The sequence below is a fragment of the Dunckerocampus dactyliophorus genome, chromosome 7 (genome assembly GCF_027744805.1).
Source record: "Dunckerocampus dactyliophorus isolate RoL2022-P2 chromosome 7, RoL_Ddac_1.1, whole genome shotgun sequence".
Classification (NCBI taxonomy): Eukaryota; Metazoa; Chordata; class Actinopteri; order Syngnathiformes; family Syngnathidae; genus Dunckerocampus; species Dunckerocampus dactyliophorus.
The window spans coordinates 28,053,256-28,074,383 of record NC_072825.1 but is presented as its reverse complement, the minus strand read 5'-3'; the positions used below and the strand labels follow the sequence as shown (position 1 = coordinate 28,074,383).

The window sequence follows — 21,128 nt, the reverse complement described above, 5'->3', positions numbered from 1 at the left end:
CGCCATGATTTTACATTTTGTAAACCAACCCATGTAGACATGCTAAGAAGTTTAATCCATCCATCCATCCATCCATCCATCCATCCATCCATCCATCCATCCATCCATCCATCCATCCATCCATCCATCCATCCATTTTCTTCCTCTTATCTGGGTCCGGGTTGCAGGGGCAGCGGTTTCAACCGGGAGGTCCAGACTTCACTAACCCAAACCCTATCCTAACCCTAACGGCCACCTCTTCCAGTTCCGTCGGGAAGATGCAAAGGCGTTCCCAGGCCACACCCCTGGCTTACTATTTTCAATAATTATGGTCTGAGCACATCCATTGTTTCTGTTGTGTTTATTATTCTCCGACTTTCCTCGTCAATTTGTACGAAAGCTCACCAAAATTTGCAGGCGTGTAAGGACTTGCAAAAAAATTAATATTTTGGTGGTCCCGAATAGGGACACTGGGCCATATTCACTTTTTGTCCATTTGCTTCTGTAACCTGCCACCAGTTTCACATATTCACATGATATCTGGTTTCCCACCGACTTGCGTGAAACCCTGATAAAACTCTACATAGGCGGTGCGAGGGCCCATTCAACGCTGCTTTCAGCTTTACGCAACGTCCACAAGTGACAAATATAGCCCCCGAACGGAGGTCTAATTGTACCTTTTAAAGCCTACTTGTAATTGATTCACCCTCCAAATAGTTGGCACTCTCTGGTGCCCCAACAGCAATGTTAAATATGCTTTGTGTATATCCAACCTCACGTTTTATATAGGGTTTTGTCTTTTTTTTGTCTTTCAGCACCAACCTACTTCACAGTGCTATGATTATAGACCAGACCCCTTTGACACGCCGATGTCTGGCCCAGGCCTTGGCTCAACAGTTTTTTGGTGTTTTCATCTCAAGGATGTCATGGTGAGAAACATTTTTTTGCTTCACAACTTTGCCGCCATTCATAGAGTGTTACTGTGTGTGTGTGTTCATTGTGGCTTCCTGATATGGTGACGTCTCCACCAGTGTCAGTCTGGTAGAAACATTCCATATACCAATGGTTTTCTTAAGTGCTGAAGTCCAGATGACTAAACACGCAAACACTGTAAACTTTTGCAATGTTTAAAGTTTCTAGGAACTTGAGTTGGGAAATCAGGATTTTGGGGGGTGGGGTTTGGGGTGATCACCTATTAGGTTAAAATTTCAAAATTAACTACCAGATTACTTAAATACATTCTCTTTTTGAAGACCTAGTATTTTTTATTTTTTTATTTTGAGACAATGTTCAGGGATTAATGGTAAAAATGTCAGTGTGGTGTAACCATAAAAAAATGGTTGCAAATACTTATCCTACATATTTTTAACAATAAATACAATAAATGTAACACCGTTTTTCCTGAATATTATAACTAATTTGGGAAATTATATCTGCCAAGTCAGCTTTCTGAATGGTCAAACTCCCTTTTACACATAATCCATGCTTTGGTGTAACCAGTATTTTTCATAAAAACACTGTAATTTACTGGAATATTTTTGGGGAATAAGATGTAATCCTCTATTGTAATGTATTAACATATATCTTAACAGTTTATATGTCATTTGTAGAATTTTATTTTAAATGCCAAGGATTTTCAACATTTATCCTGTTCAATACTGCAAAACACATAAAACTTTATTTTAATGTACAGTAGTCCCTTGCCACTTCGTACTTCGAATTCCGTGGCTTCACTATATCAGTTTTTCAAAAATAAAAAAAATAATAAATCACTGCTGTTTTCTAGTTGCATTTGGCCTATTTTAGTCACAAAATATGCATTTTTAAGCAAATTGTACATATTTTATGCCTACATTTTTAAGCATAAAAATGGCTAAATGAAGTCAAATACAAATATAAGGCATTGTGTTGATTTGTATTATTCTACACTGGTCACTGTGTGTCAGTAATGTTAATGTTGATGAGACAATAGCCAACGCCGGAAGTACTTTACAGAAACAGGAAGTAAAAAAAGAACAAGAAAATCTCCCAATGTTAACCTGTCAGTCTCTATTGTGTCTATATATATATATATATCTTAATCTCTTATGTCTACTATATTGGGTAATAGGAGTATATAGGTGGGGTGTTATTTATGTCTAGAGGACTCTAATAATGTTAAAAATTGTATTGTATTGTTGGTTGTAAACAGGTTTCCTATGCTCCAACTACAAAAATATTCCATTTATAAATAAGGAATCCTACTTGGTGGAAATTCACTTATCCAATTAACGAGGGATTACTGCATTCCTAATAAAAGATCCTAATTAAAGAGATATATATTAGAAATAAGTAACTGTTTTTATACTATATTTAAGTACACTTGCATACACTTTAGGTGGAAATACATATTTGATATTTATTCTTTTGTTGTGGTTACGCCACTTGACATTTTCAGGGTAAATCCATCTTTTGCTTTGCAAAAAAAACTAAAAAAGCTATTTGAAATGACATGAAACCAATAGAAATATGAATTATACAGTACATATTTGCAACGCTGATGCAAGCTATTAAAACATTTTTGAATTGGTCATTATGCTAACTCTTATTTGGGCATGAATGCCATATTTATTTTGACCTCAACCCTATTGGAAATTTGTGGATTATGCAAAGAAGGATGCTTCGTGCCAGGAAACATTAAATTAAATTAAAAATGTAATTAAATTACATTTAAATTAAATAGACCCGAAATGGATTTGAAAACATTCAAATAAATTACACAAAACGTGCACTCAATTCTTCCTTCTCAACATCATTGAATGGAATGAGCATAGTTATCTGCATAGTAACAGATTGGTTTATATAGATGTATGAATGATGTGCTATGTTGTTACTTGAAGGGCTGATGAGTGGGTGTTGAAGGGCATCTCTGGCTATATCTTTGGCTTGTACCTGAAGAAGACCTTTGGAGTAAATGAGTACCGCCACTGGATCAAAGAGGTACCGGCTTTGGATTTAACACTTCAAGATGCATTTTTTTTCATAACCTAGATCAATTTTGCTGATTTGAAGCAGTATGTGCATGGTGTTACTCGAAATTGCAGTTTTGTCAATACAGGATAAGGCCCGATGATTTCCATGTTAAGTGAATTGTGGAATTGGCCAATAAAAACGGAATTTACTGTTAAATGCGGAATCTCAGGGAAATTGACATACGTAATATGAATAAAATGCTGTCATCGTGAGGAGAAGGGACATTCGTGTGGTCTCGTTATAGTGGTTTTCAAAGTGGACCAGGTCTAATATGGGTTAGAGCATGGGTGCTCACATTTTTTCAGCCTGCAAGCTACTTTTAAAATGACCAAGTCCCAAAGATCTTCCTCCTACTATAGATATAGAAAATACGTATATTTAATATATTGATAAATATTTATGTACATGGTGCATGTATATCAGGGGTGCATGCAAGTTTCAAGTCGACATAATCTATCCTATTATAAAGCTATAAAGCATATAACATGTACTGTATATAAAATCTAACCAAAAACTTTGAAACTACGATACTAAATACTAATGATTTGAGTATTTCACGTTCACAGTTTCAAAGTTTACAGGTAATTAAAGCAGTTAATATCATTCAGTAATACACAATTCAATTCAGTATCGCAATAAAGATAATTGCACATAATTCCTCAATAGCTGTGTGCATAACCTGAGGTACCCGGTAATATAGTATGTCAGTCAAAATAGTAGGGCTGCGCGGTATATTGATATTTTTAAAATATTGATATTTACTTTAAGCATGATATCAAAACCAACCATATTGTTGATATCGATACAGACTGGATTTGCGCTGTATCTCCCTCATCCCTGCATGCAGGAGGAGGGAGAAGGGGCGGAGCAGAAGCTTGGCAGCTACAGTCGTAGCTTAGCGACAGCGTCTGCAGTGAACAAATTAGTCAGCAAGGAATAAGCGGTAGCTCAGTAATGTGGAGGTACTTCGAATTCAGAGCATAAAAAAAAGATTTTTCACCACCTTAGTACTGGGCACGAACTCCAATACGAGGAATGTGTGAAGCTACGTGCTGTCTGCCGCGCTCCTGTTGCATTCCTCATGAAAGCAAAAGCAAAGTGGTGTGTTCTTATAGAGAGGTGTCCTATCACATTGCTAAGATATGGTCCCTGTTGCAGCAGTGGAAAAAAACGACTTTAAAAACCTGCTGAAAACGATGGACTTGCGATGTCAAGCGAGCTTCGCAGTCACAACTATTTTGCACGACAAGCTCTACCACAAATGTACAAGGAAGTTAGACAGTTGCTAAGCCTGATGCAGTTGACAGGTTGGTGTTCCTGGCACAAAATAAGGACATGCATGTGTCTTCTAAAAATGTTTACCTAAAAAATACTATTGTTCAATTTAAACTATTTTTGAGTTTGGTTTTTTTTTTACATAACTTGCCGCTAACAGTTGAACAGATAACTTTTGTGGCAGATGTAAGCATCTTACCGCTGAGTTAGTTTATCCATAATCAGAATAATAAAGATGAAAGTTGCATCTCCGTGTGTACCTTGCAACGTCTGTTCACCACTTCATCTTTGCCAATGGCGAATCAGGAGGGGAGCTTAATGTCAGCTGACTGATGTCATATGATGTCTACAAAGTGACGTTTATGCGATCGACCCAGATTACCTTCGCAATTGACTGGTAGCTCGCGATTCACGTAATGGGCATCCCCGGGTTAGAGGCAGAAAACATAGAAAAATGTACTTTTATTGCATTTTCATAAATATGATAAAGGTTTCACAAATCACAAACTGTTTTTATGAACCTTTGGGGTCTGTGGATTAATCAGTCCAGATTTGGAAAGTCTATGTCTAATGATTTTAGAAGTTGACCAGGTCAAAAAAAAACAACAAAAAAAAAACACATGTATGTATTAGCAATTGATGTACTACAAAAAGGGGATAGAATTAAATAAGCTCTGCTTCTTCCTACTCCTTTTCGGACATATGCATGTTCGAAATAAATTAAACCAACAACAACCAACAGGTCTAATATGGACAAGGTGCTAAGAAGGAAAATATCTAAATGTGCCTTTACAGTATTCCCAAAATAGCCTGCAAAATAGTCAACTTCATTTTTTTTTTTACAATTTATATATGTTATAAGGCTGTAAAACGCCTCACCATAGACACGCCTCACAGGCAAGACACTACCGCTATTTTTGCAGAACAATAACGAACAACTGTGTAGCTCAAACATGTAACTTTAAGAGCATTTGCACAAAAACACTACCGCAAAGCACGCTGGGGAACAGGAAGTGCTCCCAGCGGCGCTACAATACGCTAGCATGCATGCTATTGTATGTTTTTGAAAAGCTAGCGGGAGCAAAACTGAGTTGAGTTGTACTTTATTGAAGTATTTAACAATGTACTCATGTTATTTTTGATCAATCCTTATCCATAAATCCATCAAAGTCCTCATCTTCTGTATCCCAAATGAACAGCGGGGCAAGTTCTCCATCAAACACAGGTTCCCTCTCATCATTGTCAGAGTCAGTGTCGTTGCCTTGCAGCTCCTCAGAAATGATGCTGGCTTTTGCGAAAGCTCGAACAACAGTGCATTAGACACGTTAGACAAGCATCCACAATCCATTCACAAATTGTGGCATAACCGGAACGGCGCTGCCTCCCAGTCTTAAGGCCCTGTCACACCTTGACGATTTATCCTGCTTACACCAACGTGTGAAAAATTTGGCCAATACGCTGGCGTACGTCGAATAAGTTATGTGTAAGTTTTGTATATGTGCATGGCTCAGATCAAGTGTTACTTTTTGGGTAAAATTTCAAACTTGTGGATAGACCTTGGTAATGTTATCAACACAAACTTCAAACATTGCAAAACACACACCCAACTAACCAACAGAGCTCGAGGCATCTCCCATTTCCCATAGCAACCCTTCGAAGTTCACTCTTTCTTAAATGTAATGCACATAATTCGGTGTCGACTTTATGCTGTTATCTCTGCATAGATTTGACTTTTGTTAGAAAAGTAACTTATATTTGAGAGAGTATCATAAAGTAAATAAAAACAAGTGACAAATCTAGATCTTGAGTTAAAGCTCTGAAAATATGGCAAAGAAAAATTGACCTTCAGTCCTTACCATGCCATTGTTGTATCACTACAAAGACTACAAATCCCATCAGCCGTTCTTAAGACTGTAATGACATATACTTTGACCTATCAACTCGACAATATCAGCTAATCATTGCAGCACTATGGCAACATGAGCCAGGATTCAGTGAAATGCACTGAGTGAGTGGTTCTTGAATTATCATGCTAAAGACAAAATTACAAGGCGATCTTTGACCTCCCATGAGGGACACGCCGATCACTTCCGGGTTAAATACGGAGCAATTTATCAACGAACACGCTAGAATTTATTTGTTTCGGATAAATGTCAACGACATATAATACGACGGATAAAAGTAAGTAAATCCGACTAGTAATGATTAATAATTTTGCCCACTTCGCGTGTTTTTTTCGACCTACAGCTGTAAAAAAAAAAACAGCTGTCAAAACGAGTTACATTGCTCGATAAACACAACATTTGTAACTCACCCGATGAAAAAAATCATTTCAAAGTGCATAAAGATCTTCTCCAATATATATAAAAATGAAAAAATCTTACCTTAGATTTGACAATGGTTGTTAAACCGCCGATTGCTCGTCGAATTGAATGATGCTGCTAGATGCTGCCGAGGTCGTGACTGAACGTACATTACGCTAACACAAAATGGCGGACATGGTGAAACATTCCCCTGCTGAATGCGTATTTGGCGAATAACCAGCAGAAGGATACAAGTTTTGTTTGGCCCAAGAAGGCACTTTTTATTTTCTAATTCAATATTTACTAGCAATACGCAATTTACGCTGTGAGCTCGAAGTGTATGTACGTAACGGGCCGGACACGAAATTGAGGTGTGTTAGACTTTTGTTCAAATAATCTTATTTTACTCTTTTATGCACAAAAAATCACTTTAGTTGCAGAGTTGAGTAATTATTCCATGAATATATACCATTGTAATCATCATGGGGTTTGTTTTTCCATGGAATTATGTTCTTCAAAATTTTCATCGGCAGCCGGACACAAAGGTACTGTACTTGTCACTAATGATTACACGACAGTTTTTTTACACTGAGAATATTTGAGTAAAACACATTAGAAACCAATTTCAGACATCATTCTTTAATTCTAAGTAGAAATCATGACAACATTATCAGAGAAAATATTGTTAATTTCACAACAAAAGTAGACATGCTTTACATGTAACATTTCAATGTCCAAATATAGACACTTTTTTACAACATAGCCATGCTAGCGCAAAATAAAAACATGAACGGGCTTAATTTATGGTTTGGTAAGCTTCCTCACTCTATAAACGTCAGAGTGATAGGGATAGTACACATTGTTAGAACAACAATTTCAAATACTACTCAAGTGAAGTTGAAGACAGCAAAGGGTACCCTTGATCTGAGCCATGCACATATGTTAACAGCACGCGGAAGCACGCCGGCATATGTCGTAGTACGTCGAAGTCGTCCCAAAATTTGGTGCATGAACCAAACTTTTTGATGTACCGTAAAGCACCGTGTATAAACCGCACTTTTTCCCACTGGTAAGAAGCAAAAAATCGGGGTGCGGTTTATACACGATGACAGGTCTGTGACCAGATGCAGAAATTGACGAGAAGCCCATTTTAGGATAGCCGTCTGTGGGTCAGACAGTTGCTTTGACTTTAGCGCCCTCTGCTGTACAGTTGCTGAAAATGCTTGTGTATGCAACTAACTTATCTGACGGCTGTCTGTATTTTCACACAGTGAAACCATCTCTATATACACTGAAGCTAACCTAAGCTTCCAATGTAAAATACAATACAACCTTGGAGTTTATTCAAATTCACACTGAAGCAATGCAATAAAATAATAATAGAGAAAAAGAGAAGCAGTGAAAGATAAGATATCAAAACATCTCTGAAAATTGCAATTTTTTTTATTTTGATTTTTTTATTATTATTATTATTATTATTATTATTATTATTATTATTATTATTATTATTATTATTATTATTAATCTGTGCCATAATATTAAAGATCTAGATGCAGAAGTTCAGATTTCTCCTTTATTCTTCTTTTTGAAATTGCTTAGTACCTTTTACGCATGTTGATTTGAGATGAAAGAGTTGGCAAGTATTTATGAACTAAAAAATGTTTTTTCCCCGCCGTGAGCCTGAAAATGGGGGTACGGTTAATACACGGGTGCGGTTTATACACGGTGCTTTACGGTATGTCAACGAATGATTGATACGTCCCGCATCTGCGGGCAATAAGTGAGGCGATCGTTAACGCCCGTTCACACATGTTATTTGTAAGTTGCACATAAGTCGTAATACGTCAACATACCTTGAGACAAAACTGTATCTTCTTGCCTCTCTTCTTGTCATACATTGGCTGAGAGGAGATAGAGACCGCTGGGGATCTTCAAGCAAGCGTTGGATGAGAGGAGGTGGAGGCTGTTGTGTTTGCATTAGCACAGGGGTTTCAGACTCGCGGCCCCCGTCTTAATATGAAAGATTAATATTCGTGTGGCCTGCAAGTTTGATATGAATGACACTTGTCGTGTGCGGAGCGGAACGAACCAATCACAGTGAGGTATATGGCTCTCGAGGGCGGGACCTCGGCCGGGCAGTACGTCGCCTCACCGCCTTTCGCTCATTCATTCATTCCTCCACTCAGCTGGGCAGACGAGAAGCCGTGAAGCTGCTGACTCCGCTGCTTCTCCGCCGATCAGTTTATTGGTATTAATGTTTCTTCTGTTCTTATTCATTTTCTTGTGTTTTCTTTCTTTTTTCGGGAGAATGAACAGAATAAGAATTTCATTGCATAGTATAACTTCCTGTTTTACTGTGCATATGACAATAAAACTCTTGAATCTTGAATCTTGGTCTTTGCTCAGAAATGAAGGAGACGCTGTGATCTGTGATCCAGCCTATGTCTGCCTGTAGAGATCTCGATCGTGGCCGATGGTGCTCAGAGAGCTGCTTTGTGTTTGTTCTTCTCCGAAACTCCGACCTATGTAACAGTGCACTTTTAATTTCTCCTTTTATGTGTAATTACACAAAGACATTACACACCTTTACAGTACATTACTTAATGGATGTCTTTGGCTCTTCCTGCCCCCCTCCTCCTATCCCCCTTGTTTCATTCATATTTTATATTCATATTCCTTCTTCCCTGTTTCTGTAACCCTAGGGAAGAAGGTATGCTTTCTCCATATTCCACTTTTCATAATCTATCATTAATCTCCTTTACATACTGTCATCCATCCCTTTTTGCGGCTCAGCCTCACCCAGACTCTGCCTCTAGCGGCCCCCAGGCAAATTGAGTTTGAGACCCCTGCATTACAAATTACACTAACAGTGTATCAAACCATGGGCATTAAGAATTAACAGTTGGATAACAAAAACACGGAATGGAACCAACAGGAGGGAAAGGCGTTTCTGATGGAGATGACGCAGGTTCTAACGCCTTTCTAACGCCTAATAATAATAAAAAAAAGTTTGTTCCATTCTCAGTGTCACAGTGTCCTCTACTGGTCAAGTATGGAAACACAGGAGTGCGAAAATTAAAAGGGAATACGTGTGGAAATACAAAGAGAATCAATAATTAAAAAAATATACAAATGTAGTCATATTCTTTTTCCATTTTGTCACTGTTTTTTCTGTATTGTCTTTGTTTTTTTCCATTTTGGCGTTGGTTTTGCTGTTTTGTCTTTGTCATTACTAAATGCAATGACAAAATGCAAGTGGAAAAGACAAATATAAAACGGGAAAAACAACGGCAAATTGGAAAAAACAAAGACAATACAGAAAAAACAATGACAAAATGGAAAAAAAATATGATTACATTTATATATTTTTTTTATTATTGATTCTCTTTGTATTTCCACATTTGTATATTTTTGTATTATTAATTGTCTTTGTATTTCAACACGTATTCCCTTTTAATTTTGGTACTCCTGTGTTTCCATAGTCAAGCTGCTAACTTATGTACTAATGCAAACACGACAACCTCCATCTCCTCACAGCCAACGCTTGCCAAGAAGACACAGTTTTGTCTCAAGGTATGTTGACGTATTACGACTTGTGTGTAACTTACAAATAACGTGTGTGAACGGGTGTCAACGATTGCATAACTTATTGCCCGTGGATGTGGGACGTATGAATCATACGTTGACATACGTCTAAAAGTTTTGTGCGCGCACTAAATTTTTAGACTACTTGGACGTACTACGACGAATGCTGGCGTGCTGCAGCGTGCTCTTAACTTATACAAAACTTACCCATAACTTATTCAATGTACGCCAGCGTATTGGCCAAATTTTTCATACGTTATCGTACGCTGGCTAAATTGTCAAGGTGTGACAGGCGTTGGGCATTGGGCATGAGTTGTGAACGTCGGCAACACGCTACGCATTCGTTGATATAAGTTGTCTATAAGTTATAGAAACGTTCTATATAAGTTACTAATACGTCATGTATACGTCTAACTCGTTATGAAGACGCTATGTATATGCCCAAAATTGCAAAAAAAAACGTAGTTGAACGTATGCCATCAAAAATGATCACGTCAGGCATGCGCTGGCTAAATCGTCAAGGTGTGACAGGCCCTTTAGTGAAGCTCAGTTCGCTAGCTGTCATCCATCGCTCCCACGCCGCTCACAACTTCACTTTAAACGTCGTGTTTACACCGATGTCCAGCGGTTAGAGTTCCTTCGTCAAGTCTCCCGGAATTATGTCAAGCTCCGAGTTCATTTGCTGCACTTGGTTTTTCACAGCGGTTGTGAGATGGGTGCGCATGCAGTCAGATCAACAGGGACGGTGACGCGTAGGAAAAAAACATCCGGTCTCTTTCAGTACACGTCACTCAGCCACTCAGCCATTTTCTCCTTGTCCTTCCAGTGCTTTTGATTGGTCCGGCTGGACACTTTTCTTTAGGCAGCATCTTCCTCTTAAAAATCACCATAGGTGGCAGTTTCTGCCCATTACCATGGCAACCAAGCACAACAGTAAAAGCTGACTTCTCTTTCCCCGTTGTGTGTATCGCTACCGTGCTGGTCCCCTTCTTCTCTACAGTGTGGTTCACCAGGATGTTGAAAGTGAGCGGCATGTCGTCCATGTTGGTGATGTAGTTGGGCTGGATGTGTTTGTCTGCAATGTTTTTACTGCAGTAGGAGCGGAAGATGGCAAGCTTTCCTTGTAATCCGCTGGATGTTTCTGCGCCACGGTAGTCCTTGTCCGGATGGATAGATGGCGCCATTTCATAAAATATACCTATATACAGTAACTACTGGCGCGTGCCTTTAGCGTCCTCTTTCACGTTGGCATGCTGTCCTCAGTCACGTCCACCTTTCCTCTATACAAGCAGCGTGTCGGCAGGAGACGCTCCCATTCAGTCGAGCGGAGCGCTCATCAAAGTCACACAGCAACACTTACAGATTTTGGAACTCGGTGCACACATAGGGCGCGCCGCATTATATGGCGCCCCGCCCATTTTGGACAAAATTTAAGACTTTTAAGTGTGCCTTCTGGTTGTGAAAATACGGTAGTTTATGTTATCTCTCGGTAGTAGTGATGTGCAGATGTGATGCCAGATCTTTAGACTCTCAAATCGATTCTGAAATCAAAATATTGATAATTTGATAGGTCAGTCATTTGAGGAACACAGTGCAAAGTAACTAAATTATTGAGAACTTGTCTAAATGATATGCAATTGTTAAAGATAATAGAATAAATTTCTCTGATGTCTTATATTGTTTATTTTATGAGCGATGCTATGATTTGAAATACACTACTTTTTAAAATGTACCCGACACAAGTGTATTTGCACTAAGCATCGGTATTGGATTGGTATCACCAATACCAGCCTGAATTTTACTCAGTATGGAATCGGAAAAGAAATCTGTCGTATTGCACATCACTACTCGGTAGCTGTGAGTGAGGCGCTGTGTCACTACGCCAGACAAGTATTGTATTTTCCGGACTATAAGTCACATTTTTTTCATGGTTTGGATGGTCCTGTGACTTGTACTCCTACTTCTACATGTTTTTTTCACACTGACAGCCGCAAGATGGTGCTCTAGGCTTGTGTTCCAGTATCTGCTACTTCAATCAACCTGTTCCACTGAAAATTTACAATGTAAACATCAACTTATAAAGACAACTGAGGGGCTATCCACACAGCGACGTTTTCAGGTCAAAACGGCCAAGTATTTTATCGTTTCAGCCTCCCATCCACATGGGAATGGCGTTCTGGGTGACCTGAAACTGCTTCCAGAGTGGCCGTGTATACAGGCAATACGAGAATGATGACTAGTGAAATATGCAGTCGAAAACAGTAATTGAGCAGCAGAAAGAAGGTTTGGAGTAAACAAGAAACTTGTGAGGGACTGGCGAAAAGCGGACGATACTCTAATTGCAATAAAGAAAACAAAAAAAGCTAATCGCGGGCTAAAAAGTAGATGGCCACAGCTACTGGAGAGGAACAAGTTCACAAATGGGTGCTTGAACTACGTGCTACCGTGATAGGCTTGTCAACAGTGCAGTTACGTCTCCACGCCCGGGTAGGTGCCAAGGCGATGAATATAGATGACTTTGCGGGTTGTTTAGGCCAGTGGTTCCCACACTTTTTACAGTGGCATACCCCTTCAGACATTTGACCTGAAGCCATGTACCCCCTACTTCTGCACACTTAAAAACATAAAGCTTTTTAATCTTTATTAACTTGAAATATTGAACATAATTAATTGGTTAATTAATTTTATAGTAATTCCGGGTCAAAAATGTGTATTTTGCATAGTGACATTTTGATAAAGTTTCACATTAGCACTGATAAAAAGATAAGTAATCCTACATATATTTTATTCTGGTCTGATGTTGGCATTCTCTGTTTGAATGGCTTGAATTTGAGCGTCACTTTTTTTGCCCACTCACGATGGCTATGGCTTAAATCTGCATATTAATTTAATACCAAATTGAAGGGGAAAGTTTAATAATCATGATAAAGCAGTATCTGAAGTACAAAAATACAACCAACCAACTATAAAGCCTCATTTTCGGGGCCAGGTTTTCACCGCTGCGATATGCGGGGATTGAAACACTAGTATAAATTAAATTTTCAAGATTAAACACTCTTAATGCACAAAATATTCATCAAACTTCCTTATTTGTTCATATGATGCAAGCAATTACCAACTTCGTACTGTTTCTCATTTCTGCTCCATTCTCTTGCATTGTGATGTGTTCAGGCGCGCTTGTAATTGTGAGTGGTACGTGCTAATTGTTTTTCATTTTTATTCACATACCCACTATTCCAATTGGCGTACCCCTGGGGTACACTTACGCCACTTTGGGAACCTAGGGTTAAGGTTATAGTTAACTGAATAACTTTTAATATATTATGTTAACATACGACGTATTCACGTTACGTGAACAGACACCTATTTAGCCTGGCTGGCGACTAGTCCAGGGTGTATCCCGCCTGTCGCCTGAAGTCAGCTGGGATAGGCTCCAGCATGCCCCCGCGACCCTAATGAGGACAAGCGGTATAAAAAATGGATGGATGGATGTTCTGCATTTTATTATTATGACTATAACTTGCCTTTCAAGATCAAATATCTGTTCTTGGTCTCTGATTTTATAAAATAAATTTCCCCCAAAAATGGGACTTATCATCCGGTGCGACTTCATCGTCCAGTGCAACTTATATACTGTATGTTTTTTTCCCTCTTCATTGTGCAATTTTGGGTGGTACAACTTACGGAACGACTGCTGGCGTTTTAGTATACACTAGGTCCCCAACTTACAAACACAATTGGTTCCAGACGACCGTTCTTATGTCGAATTGTTCTTAAGTAGGTGAAAAGGTAATATTACCAATGATATACTGTAGGTACTACATGTACGTGTATACATATACAGTATATGTGCATGTATGTAAATATGAGTTTGGATGCAGTAATAATATTAAATGAGGATAATTAATGAAAATAACAATAATAAAAATGATATAATAATACGTAATGATAAATGTTATTTACTTTTGAAGAGGAGTGGCCGAGCATACGTCGTCGTGGTGGAGGAGGAGGAGTTATTGGAAAAAAAAGGACAAATGGTCGTTGTCGTTAGACTCTTCTAAAAGAGGTAGTGTTCTGTGTGTGGTGTAGAATTAAGCAGGCCTATTAACTCTTCATAAACTTTAATCACATGCTTTGTCCGGGTTGTATAATTTAGCTTTCCATTTAGCTTTATCTCCCCAGCTATGGAATCACAGGAGTGCCCAAATTAAAAGGCAATACGTGAGGAAACACAATGAGAATCAATAATACAAAAATATACAAATGTGGAAATACTAAGAGAATCAATAATAAAAAAATATACAAATGTAGTCATATTTTTTTACTATTTTGTCTTTGTTTTTTTCTGTATTGTCTTTGTTTTTTTCCAATTTGTCGTTGTTTTTCCTGTTTTGTATTTGTCTTTTCCATTTGCGTTTTGTCATTGCATTTGGTAATATCATGCAAATGCAGAGGAATGACCCGGTCATTCTGCCAGGATCATGACTACTCCATACTACTCCAGAAAGTAGACGCAAATACATGTTTATCAAAAGTAAACAGGGAAATTTAAGTATGGTGGACGTGGATGAATTGAGAAGAGGTTTTCAACGAGAATTATGAGCAATCGCTCGGTTGGTGGAAAATGTCATGGAAAGTTTTGATTAAAAAAAAGTCTTTAAAGTCTTTAAAGGCTATATCTGCGTTGATGAATGCAGATATGGATGAAGCTGTGTGGTGCAATTTTTAAGAGGTAAATGCCTTATTTTAGCTTATTTAAATTTCCCCCGTTTACTTTTGAATGACCCACCTTTGCTGTGGGCGGGTCATTCTTCCGCATTTGCATGGTATTATCAAATGCAATGACAAAACGCAATGACAAAACGCAAGTGGAAAAGACAAATACAAAACAGGAAAAACAACGGCAAATTGGAAAAAACAAAGACAATACGGAACAAACAAAAACAATATAGTAAAAAATATGACTACGCTTGTATATTTTTTTAAATTATTGATTCTCTTTGTATGATCCGCATTTGTATATTCTTGTATTATTGATTCTTTTTGTATTTCCGCACATATTCCCTTTTAATTTTGGCACTCCTGTGATTCCATACCAAGCGTCTAACTCTTCCTCTGTTGGTCCCATGAGCTCTAACGCTGCCTCTGTTGGTCCCATAGCAGTGTCACAATGCCCTCTACTGGTCAAGCATGTACAGTAGCAGTATAAATACTGATTGAGCGACTACAAGGGAAAATAAAATAAAATATAGACCAGTCGGCTTGTGTTCGTATCCGCGAATGTTCGCTAGTCGAGTGTTCATAAGTTGGGGACCTAGTGTGTATATATATATATATATATATATCTTTTTTTGAGGACTTTTTAGGCAGAATAAGTGTGTCCCATTACGTGCATTGTTAGCTGTCTCATGCTAGCTGTCCTTCTGCTTTTAGAACGCACAGAAAAGGGAAAGACGTGTTCATGTCTCACATAAGGATTGTGGGTGATGGCAAAATTCCAAAAAAAGTGCAGTTTATCTTTAAGAAGCAGAGTTAGGGTGCCATTAGTAGCCAGGGTTAACAAACATACTGTATTTGTGTGTGCATTTAGACTGATGTATATTGAACATACACAGGAACTGGACAAGATTGTGGAATACGAGCTGAAGATGGGAGGAGTTCTTTTACACCCAACCTTCAGCGGAGGCAAAGAAAAGGACAAGTAATACATTTCGTGTCATTCTTGCTCACCAGGAATCATTTTATGTGACGTCACGTGCGTACTTTTCTTTTTCCAGTCCAACTCCCCACCTCCACTTCTCCCTCAAGCACCCGCATACTCTTTCATGGGAGTACTACAAGATGTTCCAGTGTAAAGCTCACCTAGTGATGAGGCTCATAGAAAACAGGATCAGCATGGAGTTCATGTTACAGGTGAGATGTTTAGTTTATTTGACCTGCGCCGGGTCACACTTTCATTTCCGTTTCAACCGTCAGTCAATCAACTTTATGCATAAAGCACTTGTGATGGTTTATTTTGAACAAATTTACATGAAAGAACATCACGTTTACACTTTTACACAGTACAATTCAACATGTCCAAAAAGGAGGAGGAAGAAACAGAGCTTATTTAATCCTTCCACTTCTCCATGTCACAGCTATTACTAATCATTTGCTCACTTCCTGTGTTTAACATTTTCACTTATTACCATTTTCTAATAGGAATAGAAAGCATAAGTAATGTGTGTGTTTAGTTTAGTTTGGAGATAATTCAGTCAAGAAAAGAATAAATACAGTAGGGAAAATTGTCAAAAACTTTGTATAATAAATAAATACTTAATATACCGTATGGTAAATATGTAATACTTTTAATTACATAATAATAAAGAATAAATACGGGGGTAAATTGTGACAAACACTGTACAATTAATAAATACAGTATATATGTTAAATAATACCTTCATTAAATAATATTAAAGCGTAAATACAGGAGTAAAAACTTTGTATAATGATTAAATACATACAGTATATATGTTAAACAATACCTTAATTATTTGATAAAGAATAAATACAGGAGTAAAAACTGTCAAACTTTGCATAATGAATTAATACATACAGTATATGTATTATATAATACATTAATTTAATAATATTAAAGATTACATACAAGAGTAAAAATTGCCCAAGTTTGTATAATGAATATAGTATATATGTTAAATAACAGCTTAATTATGTAATGGTAATGGTTTAATTCATCTTGAGCATGCACACAAATTACAGTGGCGCTCATCACATAACACAATTCACAATTGTGCATGTCCAAGAGGGAGTAGGAAGAAGCAAAGATTATTTAATCCTACCGTTCCTCAGTTTCACATCAGTTGCAATACATTTGTACAATGTACAACCGACTTTATCATGCCAAGAAATTGATAATAGCTGATGAAATAGTTGACAGAGACCCAGTTTGATGGTGAGTGAGTACAGACAATGTAGAGTTTGTAGTCAATATAAGACTGGTTAGACATAGCATTGTACCATATGTGCACAGTGGTTCAGGTGTCTTCTTCCTTGTACTTTATACACATCAACTGCTTGTACTGTTTCTTGAAATCGCTCATTTTAGTGCATTGTTTGAGTTCCTTACTTAATCCGTTCCACAACTTGATTCCACACACAGAAATTCTGAAGGTGTTTAGTGTTGTTCATGCATATACATTTTTGAGGTTTAATTTATCCCTAAGACCATATTTCTCTGCTTTTGTTGGGAATCATTATTTTAGGTTTTTGGGTAACATGTTGTTGTTTGCTTTATGCATAATTTTGGCTGTTTGATAGTTTACCAGATCAGCAAATTTTAATAATTGTGATTTTAGGAATAAAGGGTTTGTATGTTCCCTGTACGTAAAGAACATAAAGTTTTTGTATCGTATTACGTAAGGAATTCCATATAACATAAAACGTCAAGTCGGTGCAAGCGACACAGAGACTAACAGGGTACACTTGGTGACGCCTTCTGACGCTTCACGCTCTCATTGGCTCATTATCAGGGCACCGCCTACGCTTTCATCTCATTGGCTGATTATCGGGGCACCGCCTACGCTCTTATCTCATTGGCTGACTTATCCAGCGCATCCTTTTGTCTGTGAGCTCCCTTCCTCATTGTAGTCGCCCTTAAACTAGTTTGCTTCATGCTCTTATTGGCTGATTATCTGAGCACCGCCTAAGCTCTCATCTCATTGGCTGATGATCGGGGCACCGCCTACGCTCTCATCTCATTGGCTAATGATTGGGGCACCGCCTACCCTCTCATCTCATTGGCTGACGTAACCAGCGCTTCCGTGTGTGATAGACAGGCTGCTCCCTTCAAGCTCCCTTTGTCTTCGTAGTCGCTCTTAAACTAACTTAAACAATTAAGTTACGAATTTAAATTTTGCACACAGCATTATTGTGTAGTGCGTGTGCGTTTGTCTGTGAGACCAGCTGACTCTTACACTCTTTGAGTGGTGTTTAGACTCACGCTAGTTCTCCCCTGCCCCTCCTCCTCCTGCCTCCACTTGCATGGTACTGATCAATCTCGTGAACAGTAAGATTGTTTTTGTTTTTCAGTTTTATTCATTTACAGTTATCTTATTTATTACCTTATTTTATATTGCATTGTTACTCTACTGTGTTTATGCTGTTTTCTTATATTTTCCCACCATATTTGGTGGACTTTGAATATTATGAAGGACCAAAATGGGTGAGTTTGGGAAGATCTTGGAACGGATTAGGCTATTTACATGTATTTTACGCTTCGTATAACATAAAATCCTTATAACATAAAGGTTCTCGGAACTGATTATTTACGTTGTAGGGGCGTCTACTGTATTTTAGTTTTATTGAGCTTTAGGGATAGTCTATTATTATCGAACCATGTTTTTAGTATAGTTAATTCCTCTGTGATTTTTTTCCATTAGTTCCTCTGTGCTATCTCCACAGCAGAAAGGGGTTGTATCATCTACAAATAATCCAAATTTCAAGTCCTTCGCGACTTTACAGATGTCGTTTATACCGTATTTTCACGGCCATAAGGCGCACCGTATTAAAAGGCGCAGTCTCAGTTTCAGGTGCTATTTCTGTATTTAACACATACACAAGGCACACCGTATTATTGGGCGCAAGTATGCACGCTAAAACCATGTAGCTCAGAAATCTAAGCAACAGTGCTTTATTTCATTAGACAGATTAAGAGCAGAACTCTCATTCAGTTTATCAAACCCATTTGAAATCAGGATGGTCATCACTCAACATGACAGTCTCAGTCATGGTGCACAACTAAAAACATCACACAGCAACGCAAAAACAAACAAGACACTACCGCTACTTTTGCAGAACCATAACTAACAACTTATGTAGCTCAAACATGTAACTTTAAGAGCATTTGCACCAAAACACTACCGCAAAGCACACTGGGGAACAGGAAGTTCTCCCAGCGACGCTACATGCATGCTATTGTATGTTTTTAGAAAGCCAGCGGGAGCAAAACTGAGTTGGGTTATACTTTATTGAAGTATTTAACAATGTACTCACGTTATTTTTGATCAATCCTCATCCACAAATCCATCAAAGTCCTCATCTTCTGTATCCCAAATGAACAGCGGGGCAAGTTCTCCATCAAACACGCCAGGTTCCCTCTCGTCATTGTCAGAGTCAGTCTCGTTGCCGTGCGGCGCCTCAGAAATGATGCTGGCTTTTGCGAAAGCTCGAACAGCAGTGCATCAGACACGTTAGCCCAACCCGAATGGCGCTGTCTCCCAGTCTTAGTGAAGCTGTGTTCGGTAGTTGTCATCCATCGCTCCCACGCCGCTCGCAACTTCACTTTAAACGCCGTGTTTACACCGATGTCCAGCGGTTGGAGTTCCTTCATCAAGCCTCCTGAACTGATTGCGAGCTCCGAGTTCATTTACTGCACGACGCAGCAGTGGCATGACACAGCGCGGCAGTCCGCCTTCCCATGCAGCCCATCACCACAGCTTAAAAAATACAAGGGGAAACCCTATGTGGTATATACAGCATAAAGCAATAAAAATACAATGGAACCACTCTCAATACAGTATTATATACAATATATAATATGGTAGAAATGTTGTTTTGTGTCTTTCTGATAGGTTTTCAACAAGCTTTTGAGTCTGGCCAGCACGGCATCTTCACAGAGGTACCAGAGTCACATGTGGAGCCAGATGCTTCTTTCTACCCACGCCTTCTTGAAATCTATTTCCAACGTCTCTGGCAAAGACATCGCTCCTCTCATTAAACAATGGGTGTATCCTTCATTGCTTTTATGCTTATGGATTTTCTTATATATATATATATATATATATACAGACCCTTTCCAAAAAATTAGAATGTCATGGAAAAGTTGTTTAATTTCTATAATTCCATTCAAAAAGTTAAACTTCCATAGATTATAGATTCAGGGCCCACAATTTAAATGATTTCAAGTATTTATTTGTTTATTTTTACATAATTTGGGCTTCCAGCTCATTAAACCCACGAAAACAGGAATTCAAAAAATTTGAATACTGTGAAGAAATCAGCCCGAATATTTTAAACTGAGTGTCACACACTAATCATCTACTAAACTCAAATCACCTGCACAGGCTTCCTCAGGTGTCATTAAATTGCTTCAGTTTGGTTCAATTGTCTCAGTTGGGTTCAATATGGGGAAGACTGCAGACATGCCAACTGGCCAGAAGACCATCATTGATACCCTCCATAGGATGGGTAAGCCACAAAAGTTCATAGCTAAGGAGGCTGGTTGTTCACAGAGTGCTGTGTCCAAGCATATCAATGGAAAGTCTAGAGGAAGGACAAAATGTGGCAGGAGAAGATGCACCAGCAAAAGAGATGACCATGGGCTTCAGCGGATTATCAAACAGGGAAGATTCAAGAATCTGGCAGAGATCCAGAAAGAGTGGAATGAGGCAGGAGTCACAGCTTCAAAAACCACCACATTCAGACGCATCCGGGAGATGGGCTACAACTGTCGGGTTCCTCGGGTCAAGCCACTTCTGAACCTGAGCCAACGTAGGAAGCGTCTCCACTGGGCCAAGGAGAAGAAGGACTGGACTGTTGGCCAGTGGTCCAAGGTCCTCTTTTCCGATGAAAGTAAAGTGTGCCTTTCATTTGGGAATCAAGGTCCAAGGGTTTGGAGGAAGATGGGGAACAGAACCCAAGCTGCCTGAGGTCCAGTGTGAAATATCCACAGTCCGTCATGATTTGGGGTGCAATGTCCGTGCAGGTGTTGGTAAACTCTGCTTTCTTAAATCCAAGGTCACCGCAACAGTCTACCAGAATGTTTTAGAGGACTTCATGATTCCTTCTGCTGAGGATCTGTATGGAGATGCAGATTTCATCTTCCAGCTGGACCTGGCCCCTGCCCATACCGCCAGAAGCACCAAAACCTGGTTTGATGCCCATGCCATCACAGTGCTTGACTGGGCAGCCAACTCA

General features: G+C 38.7%; 1 protein-coding gene across 1 annotated transcript in view; it reads left to right on the top strand.

Annotated features, from left to right (window-relative positions):
• Positions 1-21,128, top strand: part of taf2 (TAF2 RNA polymerase II, TATA box binding protein (TBP)-associated factor) — an 86,013-nt gene that overhangs the window by 15,994 nt on the left and 48,891 nt on the right. The window contains exons 9-13 of the mRNA XM_054780972.1: positions 795-908; positions 2,859-2,958; positions 15,770-15,855; positions 15,932-16,067; positions 19,784-19,938. Of these exons, the coding sequence (XP_054636947.1) occupies positions 795-908; positions 2,859-2,958; positions 15,770-15,855; positions 15,932-16,067; positions 19,784-19,938 (591 nt within the window). The remainder of the gene's footprint in view (positions 1-794; positions 909-2,858; positions 2,959-15,769; positions 15,856-15,931; positions 16,068-19,783; positions 19,939-21,128) is intronic.